Source organism: Triticum urartu, chromosome 2A (genome assembly GCF_056163025.1).
Source record: "Triticum urartu cultivar PI428250 chromosome 2A, HENAU_Tu73, whole genome shotgun sequence".
NCBI lineage: Eukaryota > Viridiplantae > Streptophyta > Magnoliopsida > Poales > Poaceae > Triticum > Triticum urartu.
Window position 1 is genome coordinate 742,850,795 of NC_141874.1, and position 23,309 is coordinate 742,874,103.

The window sequence follows — 23,309 nt, forward strand, 5'->3', positions numbered from 1 at the left end:
AGTCGGCGGCGTGAGTGGCGTCGCCGTGGTGCGCGCGCAGAGGAGCGTCGCCACTTAGGAAACGGCCAGAGCAGAGTGCCACGCACCCGGGCAACGGGGACGCCAAAGCAGGCGGGAGGCCGCTGGAGGTGGTGGGGGCGTAATAATGAATCGGACTGACACGGCTCCTTCTCTCGCTTCCAGCAGCCAAAGGAGTGGGGTTCGTATCCGAACCCGCGTCGAGCAACACAGCGCGCACTCATCATCATCATCACCAACGGCACTCTGTGTCAGTCTCACACTGTCACACACTCTTTCTTTATACGTACACAACGGAAGAAAATTTCTGGGAGGCCAAGGAGCACCACACTGGGCTGGGCGGCAGTGATGACGAGCACCGCTTGGTCGAGCAGCATGGCCGAGACGAGAGCCTGACTGTGTCATCTCCATTGCTTTTTTTTGAATGTTGGTGTCCGTCTCCATTGCTGTTGCATCGCTATAATGCTACAGTAGTCCTTCATCTCCCCAAAACAAAGCAAAAACTGAAAAGAAAGAAAGCTGGTCCTAGCTATGGAATGTACCGCCACGCCGCCAATGTAAAGAAAGACTATGCTTCCACCTTGCCGGTGATGCCGAGGGTGAAGTATATCAGCACCATCGTCCCCACGCTCGACCTGTCAGGGAGGCACAAACAGACATTGCATGAGAAGGAAACGGGTTAGAGAGCAGCAGCCAACGGTGACTGTAATAAACGAGTTAAAGAGGAGGAGAAAGGCGGGCACAACAGAATGACAAACTCAACAAGGTGGGTGACTTACAAAGTTGCAAAGAAGAGAAGAATTCTGCGCGGATGAAACGCCGTGAGTCGATTAAATCTCTTGGACCTTCCTTCAACAGAGTCAGTCAGAACAGGTGCGGTGGCAGTGCAATGTGGAGTGACCAAAGGTTTGTTGTGCACTAGCGGCAACTTGATCTGCTCCAACTGAGATGGAACAACTGCAGTGAAGAAAATTTCAAATAAATATAAGCACCAGTGGTTATTACTGTCGAATTGCGGCAGCAGTGTTCCGAATCGGAAATTGACTCTGCATATATATGCTTAAAGCAGTAGACAGGTTTGTTTGCCAACCATAAAATTGAAGTACAATTTGTTATATCCTCACAGGATCAATCATCAATACCATACCAGCTAACTGTGAAGTTGCAAAAGGAATTTCGGAAAGCTTTCTCACTTCAGAATGGTACTTTAGAAATTAGGACATTTCCCTTTTTTTCTGGTCTAGATTCAGGTTAATGCTCAAAATATGTATGTGCATGGAGCAAAAGCAGCTAGGATCAAAAGGATCTTGCAATTATGTGTCACAAAGAATAGGATGTATGTAATTATATATTGTATACCAATAAATGCAAAATTGTATAAAATAGTTCCTAAAAACTTAGACCAAAAAAACTGTAGTTTGTCACCTTTAATGATAACTTTTTTTGCCAAGTCATCTGGCTCCTGCTCTTCACCGCCCCTCCTCTCCATGCGGTTTGGACCCTTACGCGACAAGGCTCTCTGCAGGAAAATTATGGCAGGTTAAGACCCTTTCAAATAATTACTGAACCTTCGTGTTCATTATGTAAATTAGAGGACATACAGTCATCTTTGGACTTCCAGTGCAGCATTTATCGGGTTGTTGAGGCAGGCTCTCAATATCCAATACCACATTTCCTGTCCTGTCCATGCTTGTGATCTGGCTCTGCAACAAAAGTCTGATCAATAGAGTGGTATGTACCAAATCTCATTTTATTGGCCATTAAGAGCTTGAAGCATACTAAAAGTACCCCAGCAACCGATATGATTACGGTGTTGAGTACCATCTAATACTGCACTAAATGGAGGGGGTGCACTAACATGCCTGACCTACCACTATCAGTACAATTTCCATGAAAAGAAACCATTAAATTTGCCAAAGCACCACCAGCCTAAATTCATCAAGGCACCAGACCCACGGCACTGCCGTACTGGGCGAACATGATTTCCAAGAAAAACTTTCTGATGTGCCAGCTATGAAAATTTGCCAAAGCACCACCAGCCTAAATTCATCAAGGCACCAGACCCACGGCACTGCCGTACTGGGCAAACATGATTTCCAAGAAAAACTTTCTAATGTACCAGCTACGAAAGCAAACCAAATTACTCCGTAATTAATTAGTACATCTCCAGCCATTATCCAATGCATGTGCAACCCTTAATTCTTTACAACATCTTCCCGAACTAATCCATTTTCATACATACAGAGGAAAGGTGATCAGCTGACTCTAAGTAAGAACAATACCCCTACAAAAATAGCAAGCAGATGTGGCGTGTGTACTGACAGTGCTAACCTACTGTAAATCGCCGTCCTAAAAAGCACACCCCAGAAAAGATCAAGCTAGCACAACACACCAACTAGAGACATGAAAAAGGAGGCAGATAATAAATGAGTGAAACCTGAGTGAATCTAAAGGGAGAGTGCAAATGGGCAAGAACCACAACATGCCACCAACCGCTGAGTATTTTATACATCAATCACAAACAACCTATGGGCGGCAAGGGCTACATCGTGCTTGCTTGTGAAACCTACAGCTTTCCAACCGTGCAAGCAAGCAAGCAAGCAAGATCCCCTTTACATGCAATATTTCAAGCAGACAGGACAAGTGCGTGCATACAAAATGCAGGACAGGATCCACATTTGACACATGCTCTGGAGCTAATTAAGACTATTTTGGAGCGGAGCTTTCTTGGCACATTGCAGCCACCGAGAATAAGGTGTGTAAACATAACACTAACAGCAGAAGTGTCACGAGGTGGGTCAGATCTGAGTGAAAGGTACCTTTCAACTGGCTTTCGTGTTCCCCTGGTTGCTTCGAGTCGAGATGGATGTGGATGGACCCTGAGTTCTCTCCAGCCGGGTCTACAACTGGCTTTGTAGTACTTGCGTTCCAAATTTTCCTGCAGGTATGTGCAACAGAAGTTCAATGCCATTTTCCCCGGCCAAGAACTTGAAATGTATACAGCATTTGCAACAATCAGCAAGAGCCAGAAGGGCCCAATATATTATCCAGGTGAAAAGAAAAGGAGGGCCTGAAACTAGAGATTTCTTTTTGATCCAGTTCACTGAAAGTCTGAAACTAATGAGAAATAAACTGAATCAGCAAGAAAACTGATGCAAATCCAGTTCACTGGTGGAGTGGAGGAACACAAAATTTGATCCTTATTTTCTCGCGGACAGAACAAATAACCCCACAGAATCCCACCCCGCTGTCTAGACTCGAGAGCGTGTACAGAGGAAAACACATGTCTCAACTAATCTTCTACCTAACAATGCAGCCTCCGCATCACCCGTGGGCTCTGATCAACGGCGACTAATAAGAACACCAACCACCTACTACTACTCCTCCAAAATGTCCCTTGGTTTAACCGCCGGCGAGCGAGACTCAGAAATCTCCGTCGGGCCGCCGCAAATCCGAAAGAAAACGCAGACGGGCAGGAATGGCGTCCAGTCCGGGGAGAGTTTAGGAGGCGAAACCGGAATGAGATTGCGGCGGTGGGGAGAAGATGAAGAGAGCACGCACCTGGTTCTGGTTCTAGTTGGATTCTCCTCGGATTGCTCGGCCGCGAGCTCCTGGCAGGGATCCGGATGACGGCCCTGCTTCTGTTCCGATGGATCGGAGGACGCAGACGCAGTCTGGGGGAGGAGAAGAAGCTGCAGGAGTGGCGGGGATGACGAGCGAGCTGTGGGGGAGGGAGGGAGGGAGAGGAGAGGAGGGGAGGGGGGTGGGGTGGTGGTGGTGGACTGAACTGACTGGTGAGTTGGGGTACTGGTAACTGCTGGATGATGGTGGTGGTTCACGAGGCGCGCGCAGGGGTGGCCTCTCGGAGGGTGGGGTGCACCCAGTCCACGCACCAGAAGCGGGCACTCTGATCTAGCGGTAGCGGGGGCCTGGAGCACGGGGACCCGTGCACAGGGTCCAGGGCGCCGGGACCGGTGGCGTCGTCTGCCATGTGGGCCCGCACACGGGGGGGGGCGCGCTTGCCGAGTCTACGGTCAGCGGCGCAGGCCACGCAGCGAGCAGCGAGCAGCGGCGTGGCGGAGCGCCCGCGACTGTTGTCGCGTTGCCGGGAACGTGCAGCTGCACAGCATCGGTGCGCGTCACGTGGGCGCGGCGCCACGGGTGCCTGCCGGTAGCGGACGAACGCGACCGCTTTTGCGCCTGCCCGCCTCGGTGACCGTGCGCGTGCGTGCCATGGTTGTTGGCGAGCGTGCAAGGTCCGGCGTGGTTGGACCGTTGGAGCCTCGTTGGTTGGCTCTTGCGACGCTAGCCGCCGCCGCCGCTCGGCCGGTGACGGTGCCACGCGCGAGCATCTGGTCGTAGGATGATGCGACGGGGAGGGGTTCGGCTGTATCACCATGCATGCCAATATACCATGCCAACCTGTACGTAGTACGTACGAGGTCACCGTCGGTCGACTTCACTCACAGGCGGGCGCGCCAGATCCAGCCATGATCCATCCCACGTTGGAGTCCGGTGATGTGGGCGAGGGGAGATGTGCCATGGTAGGGTAGTACTGTACAGTAGAGTACCATGCATGCATGCAGGAGCGCCAAGAGAAACAGAACTCTCCATCGGCCACGATCGCAGCATCACAAGTTGCGTTCGGGGACTGAAGAATGCACATGCGTGTCTGCTCAGCAAATGCCGCTCCAGACACCGGGTTTTGGAAGCGTGCACGACATTTCAGCAGACCAAATCCAACGCCAGTTTTCTCCATCTCATCAAGCGCGACTCGATCGATCACAGCCCCCGTCGGCCGGACACGGCCAGCATGCGGGTCACTCTCTTTACAGTAACTCCAACGCGTCTGACTGTCCGTGCGGAATCGTGACCCAATGCGTCCATCTAAACGTACAAGTGCCTATTTTTCGTCCACATGTGACCCATTTCAAAGCTAAATGTGAGCTCAGTTAGCGTCAGCGCGGACATGAAGCGGACGCACGGGCAGGACTGCGCACAGGACACCCGCCCTTGCCTTCCTCCTCCCCTGGCCGGTCAGTCGGTGGCACATTGGCCATTCCCCCTCCTTCTCCCATTTGCAACCGACACTCGGCCACCCCCGCCTTCTCTGCCGTTGCCTAGTTTCGACCGATGGGACACTGCCCAGGCCACCGCCCTTGCCCACACATCTCCCCCAGCAGCACGCCGCACACTGACGACTGAACTTGCCGGTGTTGATGGCCTCTGCAGCCACCGCCGTAGCACCCGCCACGACCACGCCACCCCTACCCTCCGCCGCCGCTGGAAACACTCTGATCCCGGTGCCTCCGCTACCACTGTAGCCTCAACGTCGATAGGCCTGTTGCCTGGACTGGAGGACAGGCGTTGCTCTTCGCCGGCCGGCTTCTTCCACCACGCTAGCAAGGTGTTCTATGTTTTACCCGCAAGGTACAAATGGATAGTGGATATGAGTAAAAAAAATTCAACAACTTCATTTGTGATTCGGACAATCCGTCACCAAACGATGAGGATATGGTAGTTGTTGTGTTGGTCGTCCATGACCACATTGCTAGGCAGCGGCTGATGTTTAGGGGCTTGATCGCGGGCCATCTTTCGGCGTTGAATTGCATCAGGGAGATGGGACATTGCCTACTTTGGGATGACTACTTCGCGTCTGGTGATCAACTGTTCAAACACAAGTTATTCCGGCGTCGCTTCTGGATGGCTAGATATGTGTTCAGTTGTATCCGGGAGGGGTTTGTGGCCTACGATGATTATTTCGAATGCAAGTCGGATGCACTTGAGAAAGTTGGCTTCTCCTCTTTTTAGAAATGCACTGCAGCTATTCGGATACTTGCATACGGGACACCCGATGATCTTATTGACGAGTACGCCCGCATGAGTGAATCCACCTGCCTAGATTATATGTACAAGTTTTGCAAGGCTGTGGTGGCAGTGTTTGGTCCAGAGTACTTGAGAGAGCTAACAGCTGCATACACAATCCGGTTGTTGGAGATCAATGCAGCTAGAGGCTTTCCGGGTATGCTTGGTAGCATAGATTATATGCACTAAAAGTGGAAAAAATGTCCATCTGCTTGGCAAGGGCAGTATAAGGGCCAAGTGAAAGCTTGCACTGTCATTCTTGAGGCCGTGGTTTCACAAGATCTCTGGATTTGACACTCTTCTTTCGGCATGGCCGGCTCCCACAACGACATCAACGTGCTTCAGCATTCTCCGGTGTTCGAAAGGCCTACATAACATAATTGCCCAAATGTCAATGTTGAGAACAATGGCCACCACTACAACAAAGGATACTACCTAGCTAATGGTATCTTTCCTTAGTGGACTATCTTTGTGAAGATAATTCCCAACCCGGTAGGAGAGAAGAGGCAGGGATTTGCCCAAGCACAAGAGAGTGCTAGGAAGGATGTGGAGCATGCTTTTCGTGTTCTTCAATCTCGATAGGGCATCGTTCAGTATCTTGCTAGAACTTGGAGCACCAAGAAGTTGTGGGAGGTGATGTCTGCTTGTGTGATCATGTACAACATGATCGTAGAGGATGAGCGTACGAATCAAATCTATGACCAAGGATTTCAATTTAGAGTGAAAATGTTGTGCCTGAGCATGTAGGAACGGCAACATTTGCACAGTTATCCATTTTCATCATGAAATGCATGATTGAAAAACTCACATTCAACTACAAGATGATTGGGTGAGCATATATAGGCTCTCCTCGGCAATCAGTAGATGTATTGACTCATTTCTTTCAAATGTATTTGTGCCCTCGCTGGCGTCGGGCCGGTCAAGGATCCCCGAGTCAGAGGTGCGGGCTGCACGACACGTGGGAGGCCCTAGCGTTGGCGATGCGTCGGCAGGGTATTGGGAAATCACGTGCACTTCGGTCAATCCCGAGGACGCACAACGACGGAATCTGATGTGCAATGGCTCGAGCGGAAAAATGCCCAAATGCTCCGGCTTGCCATCGAGTTGTCGGAGCACGAGGCGTCGGTGAAGACAGCGGTGAAGGTAAAGAGGCACGTCGAGGAGCAGGAGCGCTAGCTCCGGAGGCTTGCCGGGGGTGCAGATGGATCCGTTGGACGACAACAACAACGGATCAAGCTCCGACGACAACGACGAGGACCCTCCGGTGGCCGACGCCTACACTGATGGCCAAAGCAGCATCGCCGACTGCAAGGGAAGGAGGTGGCCAGGGAATGATGGGCATTCCTGTTTCATTAGGTATTTGCTCGTATGTTTACGTACTGTCATATTTTAGTTGTCCGATGATCGTTTAAGTAGATTTGATGCTAGTTCGTTGATCTATGTAGATTTATTTTCATGCATGTGGCATGGATATGACGGATCGAATTTGAGATAATACGAATGCGGACGCATCAAAATGAAAAGTGTCCGGTGAGTGCCCCAGACACGTCCGAGCACATTGGCGGGGCGGATTCGGTGTACGTGTGTAGATGCTCTCATGTAGGTGGGGCTAGATCAAATCTCCCGATTGATTGAGCCATCGAGTGATTCGCGCTCACGGGCTCTCTCGCCCAGTTCTTGGCTTGGCCTTGTCGATGGGGGTCATGCGGTGCATTCGTCGCTAGCGTATCAAGTACAGACAAACCCACACCTGCCTGCCTGCCCGAGATGTTCCAAAACACATGACTGCATTTAATTTTTTTTTCTTGCTTTTTTGAAACGGCAACGGCCGCGAGGTGGCGACGACGCTACGGTCAGCGGGCGAATAGCGGCGTGGCGGAACGCTCTCGGCGCGCGCGCGCGCGCGCTCCGCTCCGACTGGCATCGCGCGGTCACGGGGCGTCGGCATCTCGCAGCGGCGCCGCCACGGGTGCGCTCCCGTCTGCCCGCCTCGCCTCGGTGCATGGCATCGATCGGGATCGAGTTGCTTCCGCGGCTGGGCTGGACGACAAGGTCATACCGCATTGTCGCGATCCGGCTGGATTCCGGTAGCTTCGCCGGTGACGCCTCCCGCTCCGCCACCGTTTTTCCAACCGACGGTTCCGGGTACGATGATGCGACGGGTCCGGTGGACAGTGCACAGTCCCAGATATGTCACGCCAGATGCCACTCATGTCCTCCTGTCGGCCGTACGGAGTCACCGTCGGTCGACTCCAGTCACGGGCGCGCGCGCGAGATCCGCCTGTCCTCCGTCCTTCGACGCCCGGATGCCTGGCCTACACGTACAGGCGGCCACGTACCCTGGCCATGTCTGGATCGCCGCGGCACGAGCGCGCGTTCGGGTCAGATGCTGTGCATCGCGACCCGGGCGAATTTTTAGAACGGCACGCGAAACCGTTCGGGGTGTTCTTCGGGGCTTCAGGGCTTCTTTGATTCAAATTTTTTTATAGGATTTATGAAGGATTAAAATCCTTGAGATTTTTTTTCTATACTAGCACATATACCCGTGCGTTGCAACGGGAGATATAATGGTGTATCCATCAAAAGGCCCAACAACATCCGAATGATGCCATCCGGCAACGACAGTAGGGCGCGCAACGGGCGTGGCAAATTCATGTGGGATGATTAGTTATTGTGGGCCCATCCTTGAATTCACCGGGGGAGAGAAATTAATTAGGGTGAGGAGAGATTTACGCTGCTTCATCCCCAGATGCGTTGCAGAGCGTTGCAACGCTCGCAAGCGAGGAAGTCTTTTACCAATTCTACATTAAGAAGCATGCTACAGATACAATGATTTTGATACGATTTTTGTATGATGATTCTGATCTTAAAAGGCCCTCTAATTTTCAAATCTTAAAGGCATTATTTGTAAGTTATATTCTGATCTTAAAAGGCCCCCTAATTTTCAAATCTTAATAGGCATTATTTGTAAGTTGTCATGAAAAAAAATCTTGCTAAAAGGGTTCTGTTAGACCATCTCCAGTACATTAGAAATAATGAATTATAATTCCTTCACATTTGAACAGACAACCCCTAGTTACACATACAATACTTTTTGATACAATTTTTGTATGACAATTCTGACCCTAAAGGACCCTCCCTAATTTTCAAATTTTAAAGGCATTTCTTTCTTGTCAAACTCTCCTTCCTTATTTATGTATATTGATCATTCCCTCGTATTATAATTCCTTTGCAACATATTATTATCTCCTTCTTTTTTAAAGGAACTCTCCTTCCTTATTTAAGCTCACGTAATATCTTTGCAAGGTTGTTCTCTCCTTTTTTTTAGGAGCTCACCTTCCTTATTTTCGCCCAAGGATCACACGCTGGTATTATATGGTCATTATCATCTCCTTCCTTTTTCTTTTTGCCAAATTCTCTTTCCATATTATGCTTGCTAATCACGCCACTCTTTTTCCTTATTTGTGCCCGCTGATCATGCCACACATCTCATGAAATCTAAGCCATATGTCAGCCATCTTTGTTGCCATTAATTCTCCAGGCTGCTTATTGATTTTCAATACTACCTCTCTTTCAGTTTACAGGGCGTACGCGTACTCCTAGGTCGTCAATTTGCCCAACCTAATACAAGTCATATATTACAAAAAATATACCAACATAAACTTCAGAGTTTCTACTTTCAAAAGGTATCATTTTTATGTTCTATAGTTTATATTAGAGTGATAAAATTGGTAACCTAGGTATACGCGCAGGACTTGTAAACTGAAACGGAGGTAGTAGGAAACATATATAAATCGGTCGAACAGATCGTAAAGCAGCGAGGTGGTACTAATTTATAAAGAAACAAACATTTTGTTCGCATCTACATGCTTTAGTTCTGTTGGTTGGAGCCTTGGGCCTCGACGTGCAGTGTTGGGAGTTCGATTCAATGTGAAGACATTTTTTTTCTGCCTGATCTCGATTTTGCGTCATATTTTTTGCCTGGGCCGATTTCGGTCCAAGGCCCAGTAAGGCGATTTAGCCCAGCCTGTACGCGAAGTTGTATCGAGGATGAAGCCTACGAGCAGCGTGACGGACGAAATTGATGTACCAAACCAAGGACGGACGAAATTACGGTGGTAAGAAGCAATAGCCCATTTATTAGTAGGTATAGATATAGATTAGTTTTAATATAGATTTGGATGTGATTGAGGGATGAGGGACTTATTAAGGTAAGGTTGATTATTGTGATTAAGGGATGAGAGACTTATGGTAAGATTGATTAATTTATATTTGGTCTTTATAGATTGATTAGAGATTAACCGTGATTGATTCTTTTAAATGCCGCATGGAAAGTTATGATCTGCTTAAATAAAATCGGTTTAAATAGATGATGGTAAAATCCGGTTTAAATGTGTTGCTGGGTGTGGGGTTTTTTGGGTGGGTGCGTGGGATGGGGTGGGGTGGGGTGGGGGAAGGGACGAAAAAAACCCAGCGAAAATAAACCGTGGAGACTATTCACCAACTCAGACATTAGGAGTAGAGATGTGAGGGCATTTTCAATTTTGATGGTTGCATGTACTATATCGGTGCTATAGTATCACATATTGACCTTTTTCGAGGTGGCGAGAGGGTGCCCCACATTGATACATTTTTAGGCTGGTTGCTGGCGATTCATTTGAAAAACTGTTTACCCAGTCAAAATTGTGAAGCAAATCCAGCTTAAATAGCTCGATCGAATGGGAGAGCTCCAAAATTAGGGAGCATAGTGAATTAAAAGAATTAAATTAAAGAGTTCCTTGAGAAAAATAATATCATTGACACGGTCAAAATCAGTTGACCAAATTTTGAAATGAAGACCACAGTCGGCTATGAGACCTCAACTAGAAGGGTAGGACGCACTTTGCTGCGTCGTTGGTGTTTTTAGGTTTTCATAATTTTTTTACTCCTTATGTTTCAAAATATAATGTGTATTAGTTTTTTGAAAAGTCAAACATCTTTAAGTTTGACCGAATTTACAGAGAAATATCCAATCAAATAAAACCTCTTTAATGTGTATATCAATATCCGTATTATCAAATTGGCATCATTAGATTAATCATGAAATGAATCTTCGTATTTTATTTATTTAGTATTGTGATTTTTGATATTTTTGGCTGTGAACTTTGTCCATGTTAAATGAATTAGACTTCTCAAAAAACAAGTACACCTTATATTTTGGAATTGAGAGAGTATTTGGTTTGGCTAGTAGAGGAGATGATGGAGTGTGTTTTTCATTATTATTTATAATGTCATCTTTTGGTGGGCCTTTTGCGGTGTAATTCTGTGTTACCTGTTAATCAACCAATACTTATGTGGGGAATTTTCTGCATCAGTGTCTGCATGTCTATTTGGTGCTGCAATATCACATGTTGCCGCTTCTCTTTTATATATAGGTGTAAGATAGTGCATGAGATTGATAGGTTTTTATCGGTCGGTTGCTCCGATTGATTTTAAAAATCGCTGACCTAGTAAAAATCATGTACCAAAGCCAAAATTAAACACCTCAACTGGATGAAAAAAAATTCCAAAATCAAGTAGCATTGTAAATTAAAAGAATTGAATGAGAGATCTTCTTAAGAAATTGTTGACCCAGTCAAAATCAGATTACCCAGTTCCAAATTTGAGACCTCAATTCATTGTGAAGTCTTCAAATTTAGGGAACATAGTGTATTTATAGACAGATAGATTTGATATACTCATCTAGAATGTGTTTGATATGATTTGGTATATGTTAAGCTCCTATTGGTTTATAAAAAGAAGGTCGTGAATAAAGTTAAACTTAGAAATCTAGTTAATTACATTTTGTTATGAAAAATGCAAGACGTCCATTCGAGAAACATCCATCCGAGAAATATAGTACTAGTAGCATACGCACTAGTGTAAACAAAAACGTCATTTATTACTCCTTCCGTTCCATAATATAAGGGCGTTTTTTACACTACACTAGTGTCAAATGCGCTCTTATATTATGAGACGGGGGGAGTATATTACAGAGCGAGTATTTAATAATCTGTGCGATGAGGGTCACCACATGTACCTGTCGACTTGAATGCACCTAATAGACGATCGCTAAGCAGATAAACTAGTACTCCCTCCGTTCGCGAATAAGTGTACTTTTAGCTTTTGTCTTAAGTCAAAGTTTTAAAATTTTGACCAACTCTATACAAAAGAGTCATAACATATATGACATCAAATTGGTATATTATGAAAGTACATTTCAAAATAGATCTTGTGATATTAATTTAGTGTCATAAATGCTAGTACTTTTTCTTATAAAGTTAGTCAAAGTTTTAAAACTTTGACCTAGGACAAAAGGTAGAAGTACACTTATTCGTGGACGCGCGGAGTAAGACTTTAGCTAAATGGGAACAAGCTGACAAAACTTCTGCTAAATGAGGTAATGTGATATGTCCTCCTTCCCAAAGTATAAGGTGTGGTTGACTTTTTTCAGTCTTCATCCTTCTGCTTTGACTATAATTTTTACTCATTTGTATGTTTACAAATTGTTATAAAGACATATGAAATAAAATTGTTTTGCAAGACAAATATGATAGATACCATTTATAAATGTTTAATACATATATTTTGATATATATATTAATAGTCAAAGTCGCTCATCAAAGACAATGCAAAGTCAAACGCGTCTTACATTTTGGGAAGGAGGGAGTAACTGTTAAATTCAAAGCAGGGGCAAAAAGTAGACTTCACAATGAAAAAATATAGGGAAAAAGGTATCACAAACTAATGAGAACATTTATCAGATGGGTGTGTTTAAGACTTATCTAGATGTGACATAACTATGTCACATCTAAGTGTGACATCAGCACACATCATCAAACAAATAACCCCCCGCCATGTCCTCTTGATCGTTTGTTTTTTTGATGTTGTTGTTGCGTGCATCTCCAGCCCAAGAAAAAGAACTCACGCGCCCACTGCCACACCCCCTGTCTTTACTTGGCCTGCTATGAGTACTGAACAAGTTTTTTTTTAAACAAGCCTAGTAAACAGGTTATTTCTGACGGGCCTGAAAATAGGCTAGTGGACAAAAACAAAAACGCTAAGTGGGACTAAAAGAGAAGGCTACTAAAACAAAAACAAAAACGCTAAGTGGGACTAAAAGAGAAGGCTACTAAAACAAAAACAAAAACAAAAACGCTGAGTGGGAATTATGGGCTTATGTAAAATTGATACATGATCTGTATAGACTTACAAACCCTGTAAGGAAACAAACAAGTATTCTCTCTATGAAAATTATGTCCAGAACTAAAAGATCATTTTATATGTGAACTCTGAAATCGACTTTTAAGGCAAAAAAAGCATAGACTTCTTTACATACAGTACAGTGCTGTCTATGAGAGTAGGTGCTGGATTCAAAAAATGTAAGATTAAGTATTCAAAAAGGGTCCCAAAAAACTTTACAAAACTTACATATCCTACCCAATTTACATGAAGTACTATATACTGAAATTCATGTTTCTATTATTTTGACAAATACATGGCCTATATATAACAGTCAAAAGTATTCTTAGATTTTCCAGGGAGAGCTGTTGCGGAAAAAGAGAAGGAAAACATGTATAATTCAGTGTTCGAATGCACAAAATTTCATTCATTTTCACTTCGACAACCTAATCCTGCCTAAAAAGCAATGAAAAAAAATCGTACATATGTTTTTCCTTGGTTCTAGACTAACAAAGCAACCGGTCTAGTGTTTGTGCAACCCAATTACATTTCACATCATGGAATAAACAAATGACATAATATCGTCAGTAAAAACAGGACTCTCGACACACACACACACTCCTAGTTGCAAGTCGATGCTCAGCTTGCAATTGGAGACTCTCGACAAACACACACACTCCTAGTTGCAAGTCGATGCTGGGCTTGCAATTGGGGACCTTGACAAACACACACAATCCCTAGTTGTGAGTCAATGGTTGACATGCAACTGGGGACCCTCGACAAACACACACACACACCCTAGTTGCGAGTCAATGGTTGACATGCAACTGGGGACCCTCGACAAACACACACACCCCTAGTTGCGAGTCGATGGTCGGCTTGCAACTAGGCGCCATCGACAAACACATCCCCCTAGTTGCGAGTCAATGGTCAGCTTGCAACTTGGGACCCTCGACAAACACATACATGTCCCTAGTTGCGAGTCGACGGTTGACATGCAACTGGGGACCCTCGACAAATACACGCACCCCCCTAGTTGTGATAGTCGGATTGCAACTGGGGACCCTCGACAAACACACACACACCCTAGTTGCGAGTCGGCGGTTGACATGCAAATGGGGACCCTTGACAAACACAAGCACTCTTAGTTGCGAATCGATGGTCGGCATGCAACTTGGCGCCGTCGACAAACACACACAACCCCCCTAGTTACCAGTCGATGGTTGACTTGTAAACTGGGGGCTCCGACAAAGACACACACCCTCCCCTAGTTGCGAGTCGATGGTCAACATGCAACTGGGACCCTCAAAAAACATGCACTCCCCTAGTTGCAAGTCGATGGTTGACATGCAACTAGGGACCATCGACAAACACAAACACCCTTAGTCAATGGTCGGCTTGCAACCGCGGGGCCGTCGACAAACAAACACACCCCCTAGTTGTGAGTTGATGGTCGACATGCAACTAAGGACCCTCGACAAACAAACATTGACAACCGGGGACCACGAAAAACATGCACACCCTTAGTTGCGAGTTGATGATTGACAAGCAACTGGGGATCACGACAAACGCAGACACCCTTGGCTGCGAGTTAATGGTTGACTTGCAACTGGGCGTGTAGAAACACACTTCTCCACCCCCTCCCACCTAGTTGCGAGTCGATGGTCAACATGCAACTATGGACCCTCGACAAACACACACACTCCCCTAGTTGCAAGTCGATGGTTGGCTTGAAACTGGGGACTCTCGACAAACACACACATCCTCTTGGTCGAGTCGACTTGCAACTGCGGACCCTAGTTGCGAGTCATTGGTCGACATGCAACTGCGGACCCTCAACAAAACACACACACCCTAGTTGCGAGTCGGTGGTCGGCTTGCAATTGGGAACCCTCGACACACACACACACACACACGCTTAGTTGCGAGTCGATGGTTGGCTTGCAACTGGGGACCCTCGACAAACACAAACACCCCCTAGTTGCGAGTCGATGGTCGGCTTGCAACTGGGGACCCTCGACAAACACACAAAAAACACCCCGTAGTTGCGAGTCTATGGTTGGCTTGCAACTGAGGACCCTCCACACACACACACACACACACACACACCTAGTTGCGAGTCGATGGTCGGCTTGCAACTGGGCTCCATCGACAAAACACCCCCTAGTTATGAGTCGATGGTCGGCTTGCAACTGGCACCATCGACAAACACACACACCCCTAGTTGCGAGTCGATGGTCTGCTTGCAAGTGGGGACTCTCGACAAAACACACACAAAACACACCTTAGTTGCGACTCTATGGTTTGGCTTGCAACTGAGGACCCTCGACAAACAAACAAACACACACACACACACTAGTTGCGAGTCGATGGTCGGGTTGCAACTAGGCACCATCGACAAACACACCCCCTAGTTGCGAGTCGATGGTCGGCTTGCAACTTGGGACCCTCGACAAACACACACACACACACACCCCTAGTTGTGAGTCAATGGTTGACATGCAACTGGGGACCCTCAACAAACACAAACACTGCGAGTTGCGAATTGATGGTCGGCATGCAACTTGGTGTCGTCGACAAACCAAACACACCCCCTAGTTGCGAGTCGATGGTCGACATGCAACTAAGGACCCTCAACAAACACACATTGACAACTGGGGACCACGACAAACACGCACGCTCTTAATTGCGAGTCAATGGTTGACTTGCAACTGCCCCCCTACAAACATACATCCCCCTTATTGCGAGTCGATGGTTGACTTGCAACTGGCCCCCTACAAACATACTTCCCCTAATTGTGAGTCGATGGTTGACTTGCAACTAGTGCAACTACAAAAAAGTACAACGCGTCCCAATTGCGAGTCAATGGCTGACTTGCAACTGGGGCCGGTACAAACAAACGCCCCCTAGTTTCGAGTGGATGGTTGACTTGCAACTGGGGCAAGTACAAAAAAGCACGACGCGTCCTAGTTGCGAGTCGGTTGTTGACTTGAAATTGCCCCCTCTATAAACATATGTCCCTCCTAGTTGCAAGTCGATGGTTGACTTGCAACTGGGCCCCTACAAACATATGTCCCCCTAGTTGCCAGTCGATGGTTGACATGCAACTGGGAGCCCTACAAACATATGCCCCTAGTTGCGAGTCCATTGTTGACTTGCAACTAGGGGCCCTACAAACATATGCCCCCCTAGTTGCGAGTCGATGGTTGACTTGCAACTGGCCACCCTACAAACAAACGCCTCTAGAAACATATGCCCCTATAGTTGCAAGTCGACGGTTGATTTGCAATTGCCCCCCTACCCACCCCACCCCTACAAACATACGCCCCCATCTAGTGAACATGTAACTAGTCACACAAAGATTTACAAAAAAACACAAATTTTAAAAGTTAATTTATCTAGAAAACATAATTTATGTAAAGTTGTAAAAAAATAATAAGTTTGACAAAATTTCATGCATTTGAAGAAGTGTTCAATTTTTTCAAAAAAATGATGGATTCTAATTAGTGTTCGCACACTTCAAAAAATATCTTGTACAAAAAATGTTATGGATTAAAAGCGGAAAAGGAGAAGAAAAACAAAAAAGTAAATAAAAAGGAAAAAGATAGAAACATCAGGAAAAAATTCTCCCAAAAAGAGAAAAAAATTGCAGCTCAAAATGATAGTGTTACCACGGACACACAAATAAGAAAACAAAGGAAAGAGGAGGAATAAACAAAAGGAAATGGGCTAGCGCATAAATGGATAAGTCCATGCACAAAACATGTAGTAGGAAAAAAAATCATGACTGTAGAACATAGGGACAATCCCATGTGTGTAGACACGCAAAGATAACTCCAACAAAAAGTCAACAAATATTATGCCTGCATGACAAAAATCTATTTGTGACTTTGAAAATATATTTTTTGCGGATCTCGACTGGAATGTTGTGCCCGCATGAAAAACACGGGCGCACGTACACACACACAAACACAAAATTTTTGAAAAAAATGAACAATGCCACTCGTAAAAGGAACACAAAAATCGAAATAAAATGATAAAAGTGTAAGAAAAGGGGGAATGTGAGAGTGAGAAGATAGAGTGGTGGATGGGAGCAGAAGGCGCACGAGATTTAGGATTGACTCAATTTCTAATAAACAATCAAGATTTTTAAAATAAAAAGGCTCATGATAAACAAATGATAAAAAGGAAAAACAACACAAAAAGGCCCAGACCTGAACAAAAAGCAGAACAAAAGGCAGCGGGGCACCATCGCATTTGAAAAAAAAAGAAACCATATGCCCACGAAGGCTGACCCACTGCACGTGATAGGAAAAACAACCAAGAGGGACACTAGCGACACGAGACACATCGACAACACAAACGAATTTTTTTTGCACCAATCTTACAGCCTCTTATCATGTGGTGGACAAGTTAGATGTGACATAACTAAAAAACATCTAGATGTGAGTTAGTCATTCCGTTATCAGATTGTACTTGTTACTGCAGAGATGTGTTTCAGAGCATTTCTTTCTCGAAAAAGAAAAGGAAACATTTTTTTACAGTTTCAAAAAACTCCACAGATGCATTCTAAACTCAGTTATACAACTGTGTATGAAAGGAAACATTTCGAACATACAAACAAGCAGATAGCAATTCTATGAACAAGGCTTATTCCTTGATCAAGCCAGCAAGTCCCGACGGACATGAGTCATGAGCATCACATTCTTCATGTGAGAAACTTGGAGAATGCACAAGGGAGAGGGAACTGATTGCAACGGGATGCAATTTTATCAGTAACAGAGACAAGTTCCAGTGTTTTATTTCCCATGTCAACTGCAGCCAACCATGCCACAGGGTTCCCTGGATCAAGGGTCAGCTTGGACACACTGGTAGAAAAAGGGCCTATAGTCCCGGTTCGTAAGGGCCTTTAGTCCCGGTTTGTCGTGGAATTGTCACGTCAGATGTCCTTAGTGTCAGAACTTAGTCGCGAGGCCAACGCATCTATGTGGTAGCTTGAGAGGGGTTGAGTGGGACGAGAGTCGCAGGGCGGATCAACACGCAAGACAAGGATTTAGACAGCTTCGGGCCCCGGGAAACATCATCCGGTAATAGCCCTACATGTTGTTTGAGGCTAGGTCTCATTATGCTCATGAGGGAGTCGTCGTAAACCGGCTCTCCTCTTTGTGTCTAGCCCTAAGATTGTTGATTGTTGTCTCCCTCTCTTTGGGGTGCCCTGCCCCTCCTTATATATGTTGAAGGGGCGGTTTACATGTGGAGTCCTATTAGGATTAGGACTAGTCTATCTCTAATACAAACCGGATACAAGTCCTGGTCTTAACTCCTTGTAAGGTAAATATTCCTCATGCCTTTCCTCTTAAACCGGCCCACCATAGTATGAACCGGCCTTCTGGGCCATGGGCCTCGTCATCCATCTGACCCGCCCGCCGGGTTACTAATGAACTGCCAAGACCGGGCGGGTAGCCGGTGAATCATCCAACCGGCCGGTTTATACTTCCGGCCGGTTTACGCCACGGGGTATATCCCCGACACGGTTCCTGAACCGGGACTAAAGTGTCGGTACTAATGCCCTGTACCTTTAGTCTCGATTCAATCCAGAACCGGGACTGATGGGCCTCCACGTGGGCAGTGCGCAGAGCCCAGGCAGGAGACCCTTTGGTCCCGGTTGGTGGCACCAACCGGGACCAATAGGCATCCACGCGTCAGCATTTCTGTGGCTAGGGTTTTTGTTTTTTTAAAGGGGGGAGGGGTTTGGGGGTTTTGGGGGGTTAATTTAGGTGTTTCATATATTGTGTTAGCTAGCTATAATTAATAGAGAGAAGTGTCCTCTCTTACGTCCGTGCTTGGTCGACGCTACGTACTATACATACGTATAGAGAGGACTAGACACGCTAGTTAGCTAGTAAGCAAACGAAGGAAACAGAAGATCGTCATGAACATATATGCATACAGAGAGAAGTGATATCGACCACCTCTCCTTCTCCGAGAGATTGGTCGAACAACAAGTTATCGTATATCTATCCGATACTACCGGCTACATATATACAATAATTATCTCTTACAAATATAATCATACGGACTCATGGTCCACATAGTATTCTCCGTCTTCAGCGATCACTTGGTCAAGAAAGAATGCCGCCAATTCCTCTTGAATTGCTCGCATGCGAGCTGGTGCTAGGAGTTCATCCCGCTTCCGAAACATCTAATTTGAAGAAGGGGGTCAATATATATATATATATATATATATATATATATATATATATATGAATGAATGAAACTCAATACAAATGATGGTAATAAAATAAAATTGTGAATGTTGTTATTTACGTACTTCATATTGTTCGTCAGAGTACCCGCCCCGCTCACAGGTCGTGTGGCGGATGGACTCGCAGACGTAGTATCCACAGAAATCATTCCCTTTTTTCCTGCCACAACCACTTTACAAGAAATAGAGGTCAATCAAACTGATAAGCAAGAATGCTAAATGGTATTGATGAAACTAGCGCTTGAATCACTAGGAGATGCGCGGAACATGCTACTATAGTACTTACTTTCGGGTGTCTAAATTCCAGCTCCTTCGGCAGTCCCGGAACTTTTCTGGTGAATTTTCTCCAAACCCTGCCGGACAAAGAAAACAATTACTTGATATCAGGAAATGAACAAAGTTGCTGATATGGTGGATAATGATCGATTTAACTTACTTCTTGAGGATTTCAGTCATGTCCGCATACTCCTGGGGATCTTTTCGTTTAGAGTCCAAGACGGTTACTACTCCCTGCTCAAGCCTAATCTCTAGGAGAATATAGTGGAAACTGCACACGCATGCATAACTCATCAATTACATTACTATAACCTGGACTAATATATAAGGGAAACCGAATATGCACAAGACAGTAACACTCACTTGAAGTTGTAAGGAAAGAGTATTATATCTTTGTTTTCATTTTTTTGAATGATCGTAGCAAGTTGGCCTCGGTATCTCCGGGACGATGTTGAACCTCAGTTGCATCTATGAGATATGTGTTAACGAACCCAATATCACCGATTTGTCTTTTCTTCAATTCAGCGATCTTCATTCTGCATAATATAGTGAGGATAATTATAAATACATGCAATGAAAGAGATGAGCTATATAGAGAGACTTAATGACAGAAGTAGTAGTACTTACAGACAGTAGCAGGTGATCGTTGTTTTATCGAGGGCCAATTGATTGAAAAACTGATAGAACTCCTCAAATGGAATAGGCAACAGTTCAATCCCAACGAGGTCATGCTCCGGTTTAACTCTCGCATACAAAGTACTCCTCCCCCCAGACTCTCTGCAGATTTTCAAGTACCAATCATGTAATCTTCGCATCATCGTTGTTAAAGATTTTTCATCTTTGACGAGAGGCTTCCCGTACTCGTATCTGTGTATCTGCACCTCCATGGGATCATAATGTACATCATCGGGCAGGTAATCGTCAACATTGCCATAACCGGGCATCATCCCCGGATCGACGATGTCGCTAGGCACCTTGAGGGGGGGGGGCACGATTGCTTCGCTTGTTCGCCGAGCTGGGCAATTTGTTTCCCAGCTGCTCATCGTTCTTTCAGCCTTTGATCACTAACTATACTTCCCGACCGCTCCGCTTCGGCCCATGTCTTTGCAATAATGCGCTCATAGTTGCCTTTCGGCGGAGACTTGGGTGGTTTTGCCAGGGCAGCCAGAGTGCGCTTCACTTTCACCGGATCTACCTTCTCCTCCGGAGGTGGATGTCTATTTGCTCTCAACCCTTGAAACCAGTCATCCACTTCGGTTTGCGCGATCTCGGCGTTCTCCTCCGGGGTCCTCTCATATGGTAACTTCTCTGGAGTCTTCAGAGAAGGACCGAATCTGTATGTCCTCCCACCTCTGGTTGTACTACTAGACGCCGACCGAGCAGACGGAGCGGTTGTCTTCTTTACTTGCTTACGAGGTGGAGGAGAAGGACTACGACACGCCGGAGAAGCTGGAGCGGCGGCAGGTCTCTTCCGCCCTTGCTGACGAGGCGGAGAAGGAGGAGGCTGGCTGCTCGGGCGCGTCGGCGCAGGCGGAGAAGGAGGTGGAGTGCCGCCACGCGCCGGAGAAGGAGCCGGCCCAGCGCCCTGATCGTCACTCGCCGGAGGAGGAGGCGGAGTGCCCTGACTCGCCGGAGGAGGAGGAGGAGGCGTCCAGTTCGGAAGGTTGATGAGCTCCTTCCGCCATAGGCATGGAGTCTTCAAAGCAGACCCCAGCCGAGTCTCCCCTTCACTGGTAGGGTGGTCAAGCTGGAGGTCCTCAAATCCCTCCGTTATTTCATCCACCATCACCCTAGCATATCCTTTTGGAATCGGCCGGCAGTGAAAAGTTGCGCCGGGTTCAGTAGGATAAACAGAGCCAACAGCCGCCTTGACCTTCAAATTCATCCATTGCGTCATAAGGTGGCAATTTTGAGACTTCGTGATAGCATCCACGTGATAGCTGGCAGGAGCCATCAAGGCATGCTCCGGCTGAAGCAGCTCGGTGAAAGCCACGCTGCTTCTGCGCTGAGATGGCGGGGGAGCTTTGGGGGAGGCTTCGGCAGTACGTTTGCTGCGATTTGCTTCTCGTTCCTCTATCGCGTCTACCCTTGCTTGCAGCGCCTGCATTTGGGTCTGCTGCACTTTTTTCCTCCTCTCATGGGATTTGTAACCGCCTGCGTCCGGAAACCCAACCTTCCACGGAATGGAGCCTGGCGTGCCTCGTGTCCGTCCAGGGTGCTCAGGATTCCCGAGGGCCATTGTGAGCTCGTCGTTCTCTCTGTCTGGAAAGAACTTCCCTTGCTGCGCTGCTCCGATATACTGCTTAAGCTTCCTGACTGGTATGTCCATTTGATCGTTCGTCTAAATGCACTTCCCTGTTACAGGGTCCAAGGTTCCGCCAGCCCCGAAGAACCAAGTCCGGCAACGGTCTGGCCAGCTAATTGTCTCTGGTTCGATCCCTTTATCAACCAGATCATTCTCAGTCTTGGCCCACTTAGGCCGGGCTACGAGGTAGCCACCTGACCCCGTGCGATGGTGAAGCATCTTCTTCGCAGCATTTTGCTTGTTTGTCGCCGACATCTTCTTACTCTTTTCCGATGTCTTGTGGGCCACAAATGCGGGCCAGTGATCTCTGATATTCTCATATCTGCCCTTGAATTCTGGTGTCTCATTATTTTCGACAAACTTATTCAGCTCTTTCTTCCACCTCCTGAATAGTTCTGCCATCCTCTTAAGAGCAAAAGACTTGATTAATTGCTCTTTAACTGGGTTCTCTGGATTATCCTCTGGCGGTAGGGTGAAATTTGACTTCAGCTCAGTCCAAAGATCATTTTTCTGCATATCATTGACATAAGACACCTCAGGGTCTTCTATAGCCGGCTTAAACCGTTGCTGGATGCTTATCGGGATCTTGTCCCTAACCAGAACCCCGCACTGAGCAACAAATGCGCTCTTTGTCCGGAGGGGTTCAATCGGTTGGCCGTCGGGCGCGATTGCTATGATCTCAAACTTTTCATCCGAGCTCAACTTTTTCTTCGGGCCACGTCTCTTTACCGAAGTTGTGCTCGATCCGGAGGGCTAGAAAAAAGAACAAAGACTTAATTAATATGTGTACATACCAAAACAATGAATGCATCAATCAGCTAGTCAGCACAGGCTTAACTAATATATATACCTGGCCGGACTCGGTTCGGTCACCGGAGCCGTCATCACGGTCTCCTTCTTGCACCGGCATTGGGTCACCGGAGCCGTCCTCATGTTCTTCTTCTTGCACCGGCATTAGGTCACCGTAGCCAGCTTGTTCACCCTCTCCTTCCAGACCATCGGTGTCGTTGAGAAACAACGAGACGGCATCACTTCCTTCTGCGATTATGTCCCTCAACAACGCTTATTTTGCTTCGTCTAGGGCAGTGTCCATAGTTTCTACAAATATTTACAACATGGCAATTATTATTCAAACATGACAGATGGATATATTAGTGCCAAACATAGAACTAGCTACCTAATCATAGTAAGCTATCGGGAGGGGGTATATATCGACAACGATGACACTACATCTATGTCCCTCGACGACCCTCGTTCCCGATAAAAAAAAGAGGAAGAAGAAGAAAAAAAAGAGGAGAAGAAAGAATAGAGGAGATCTCCTCTATTCTTTCTTCTCCTCTTTTTTTCTTCTTCCTCTTCTTTTTTTATCCTCTTCTTCCT

The 23,309-nt window shown here is 46.4% G+C and overlaps 1 protein-coding gene across 2 annotated transcripts; it reads right to left on the minus strand.

The window, feature by feature from the left end:
* Positions 1–235: 235 nt before the first annotated feature.
* LOC147987547 (uncharacterized) lies at positions 236–3,788 on the minus strand. Of its 2 annotated transcripts, none has more exons than XM_087545370.1 (6): positions 3,580–3,788; positions 2,838–2,956; positions 1,620–1,715; positions 1,444–1,537; positions 798–975; positions 236–653 (listed from the first exon to the last, which is right to left on the minus strand). In XM_087545370.1, exons 3-6 carry the CDS (start codon positions 1,704–1,706, stop codon positions 587–589), a joined length of 426 nt encoding a protein of 141 aa, XP_087401496.1. In that variant the 5' UTR covers positions 1,707–1,715; positions 2,838–2,956; positions 3,580–3,788; the 3' UTR covers positions 236–586. The 2 variants fall into 2 exon arrangements, with proteins under 2 accessions (XP_087401496.1, XP_087401495.1); XM_087545369.1 differs by having other exon boundaries at positions 1,620–1,721; positions 3,580–3,787.
* Positions 3,789–23,309: the final 19,521 nt, after the last annotated feature.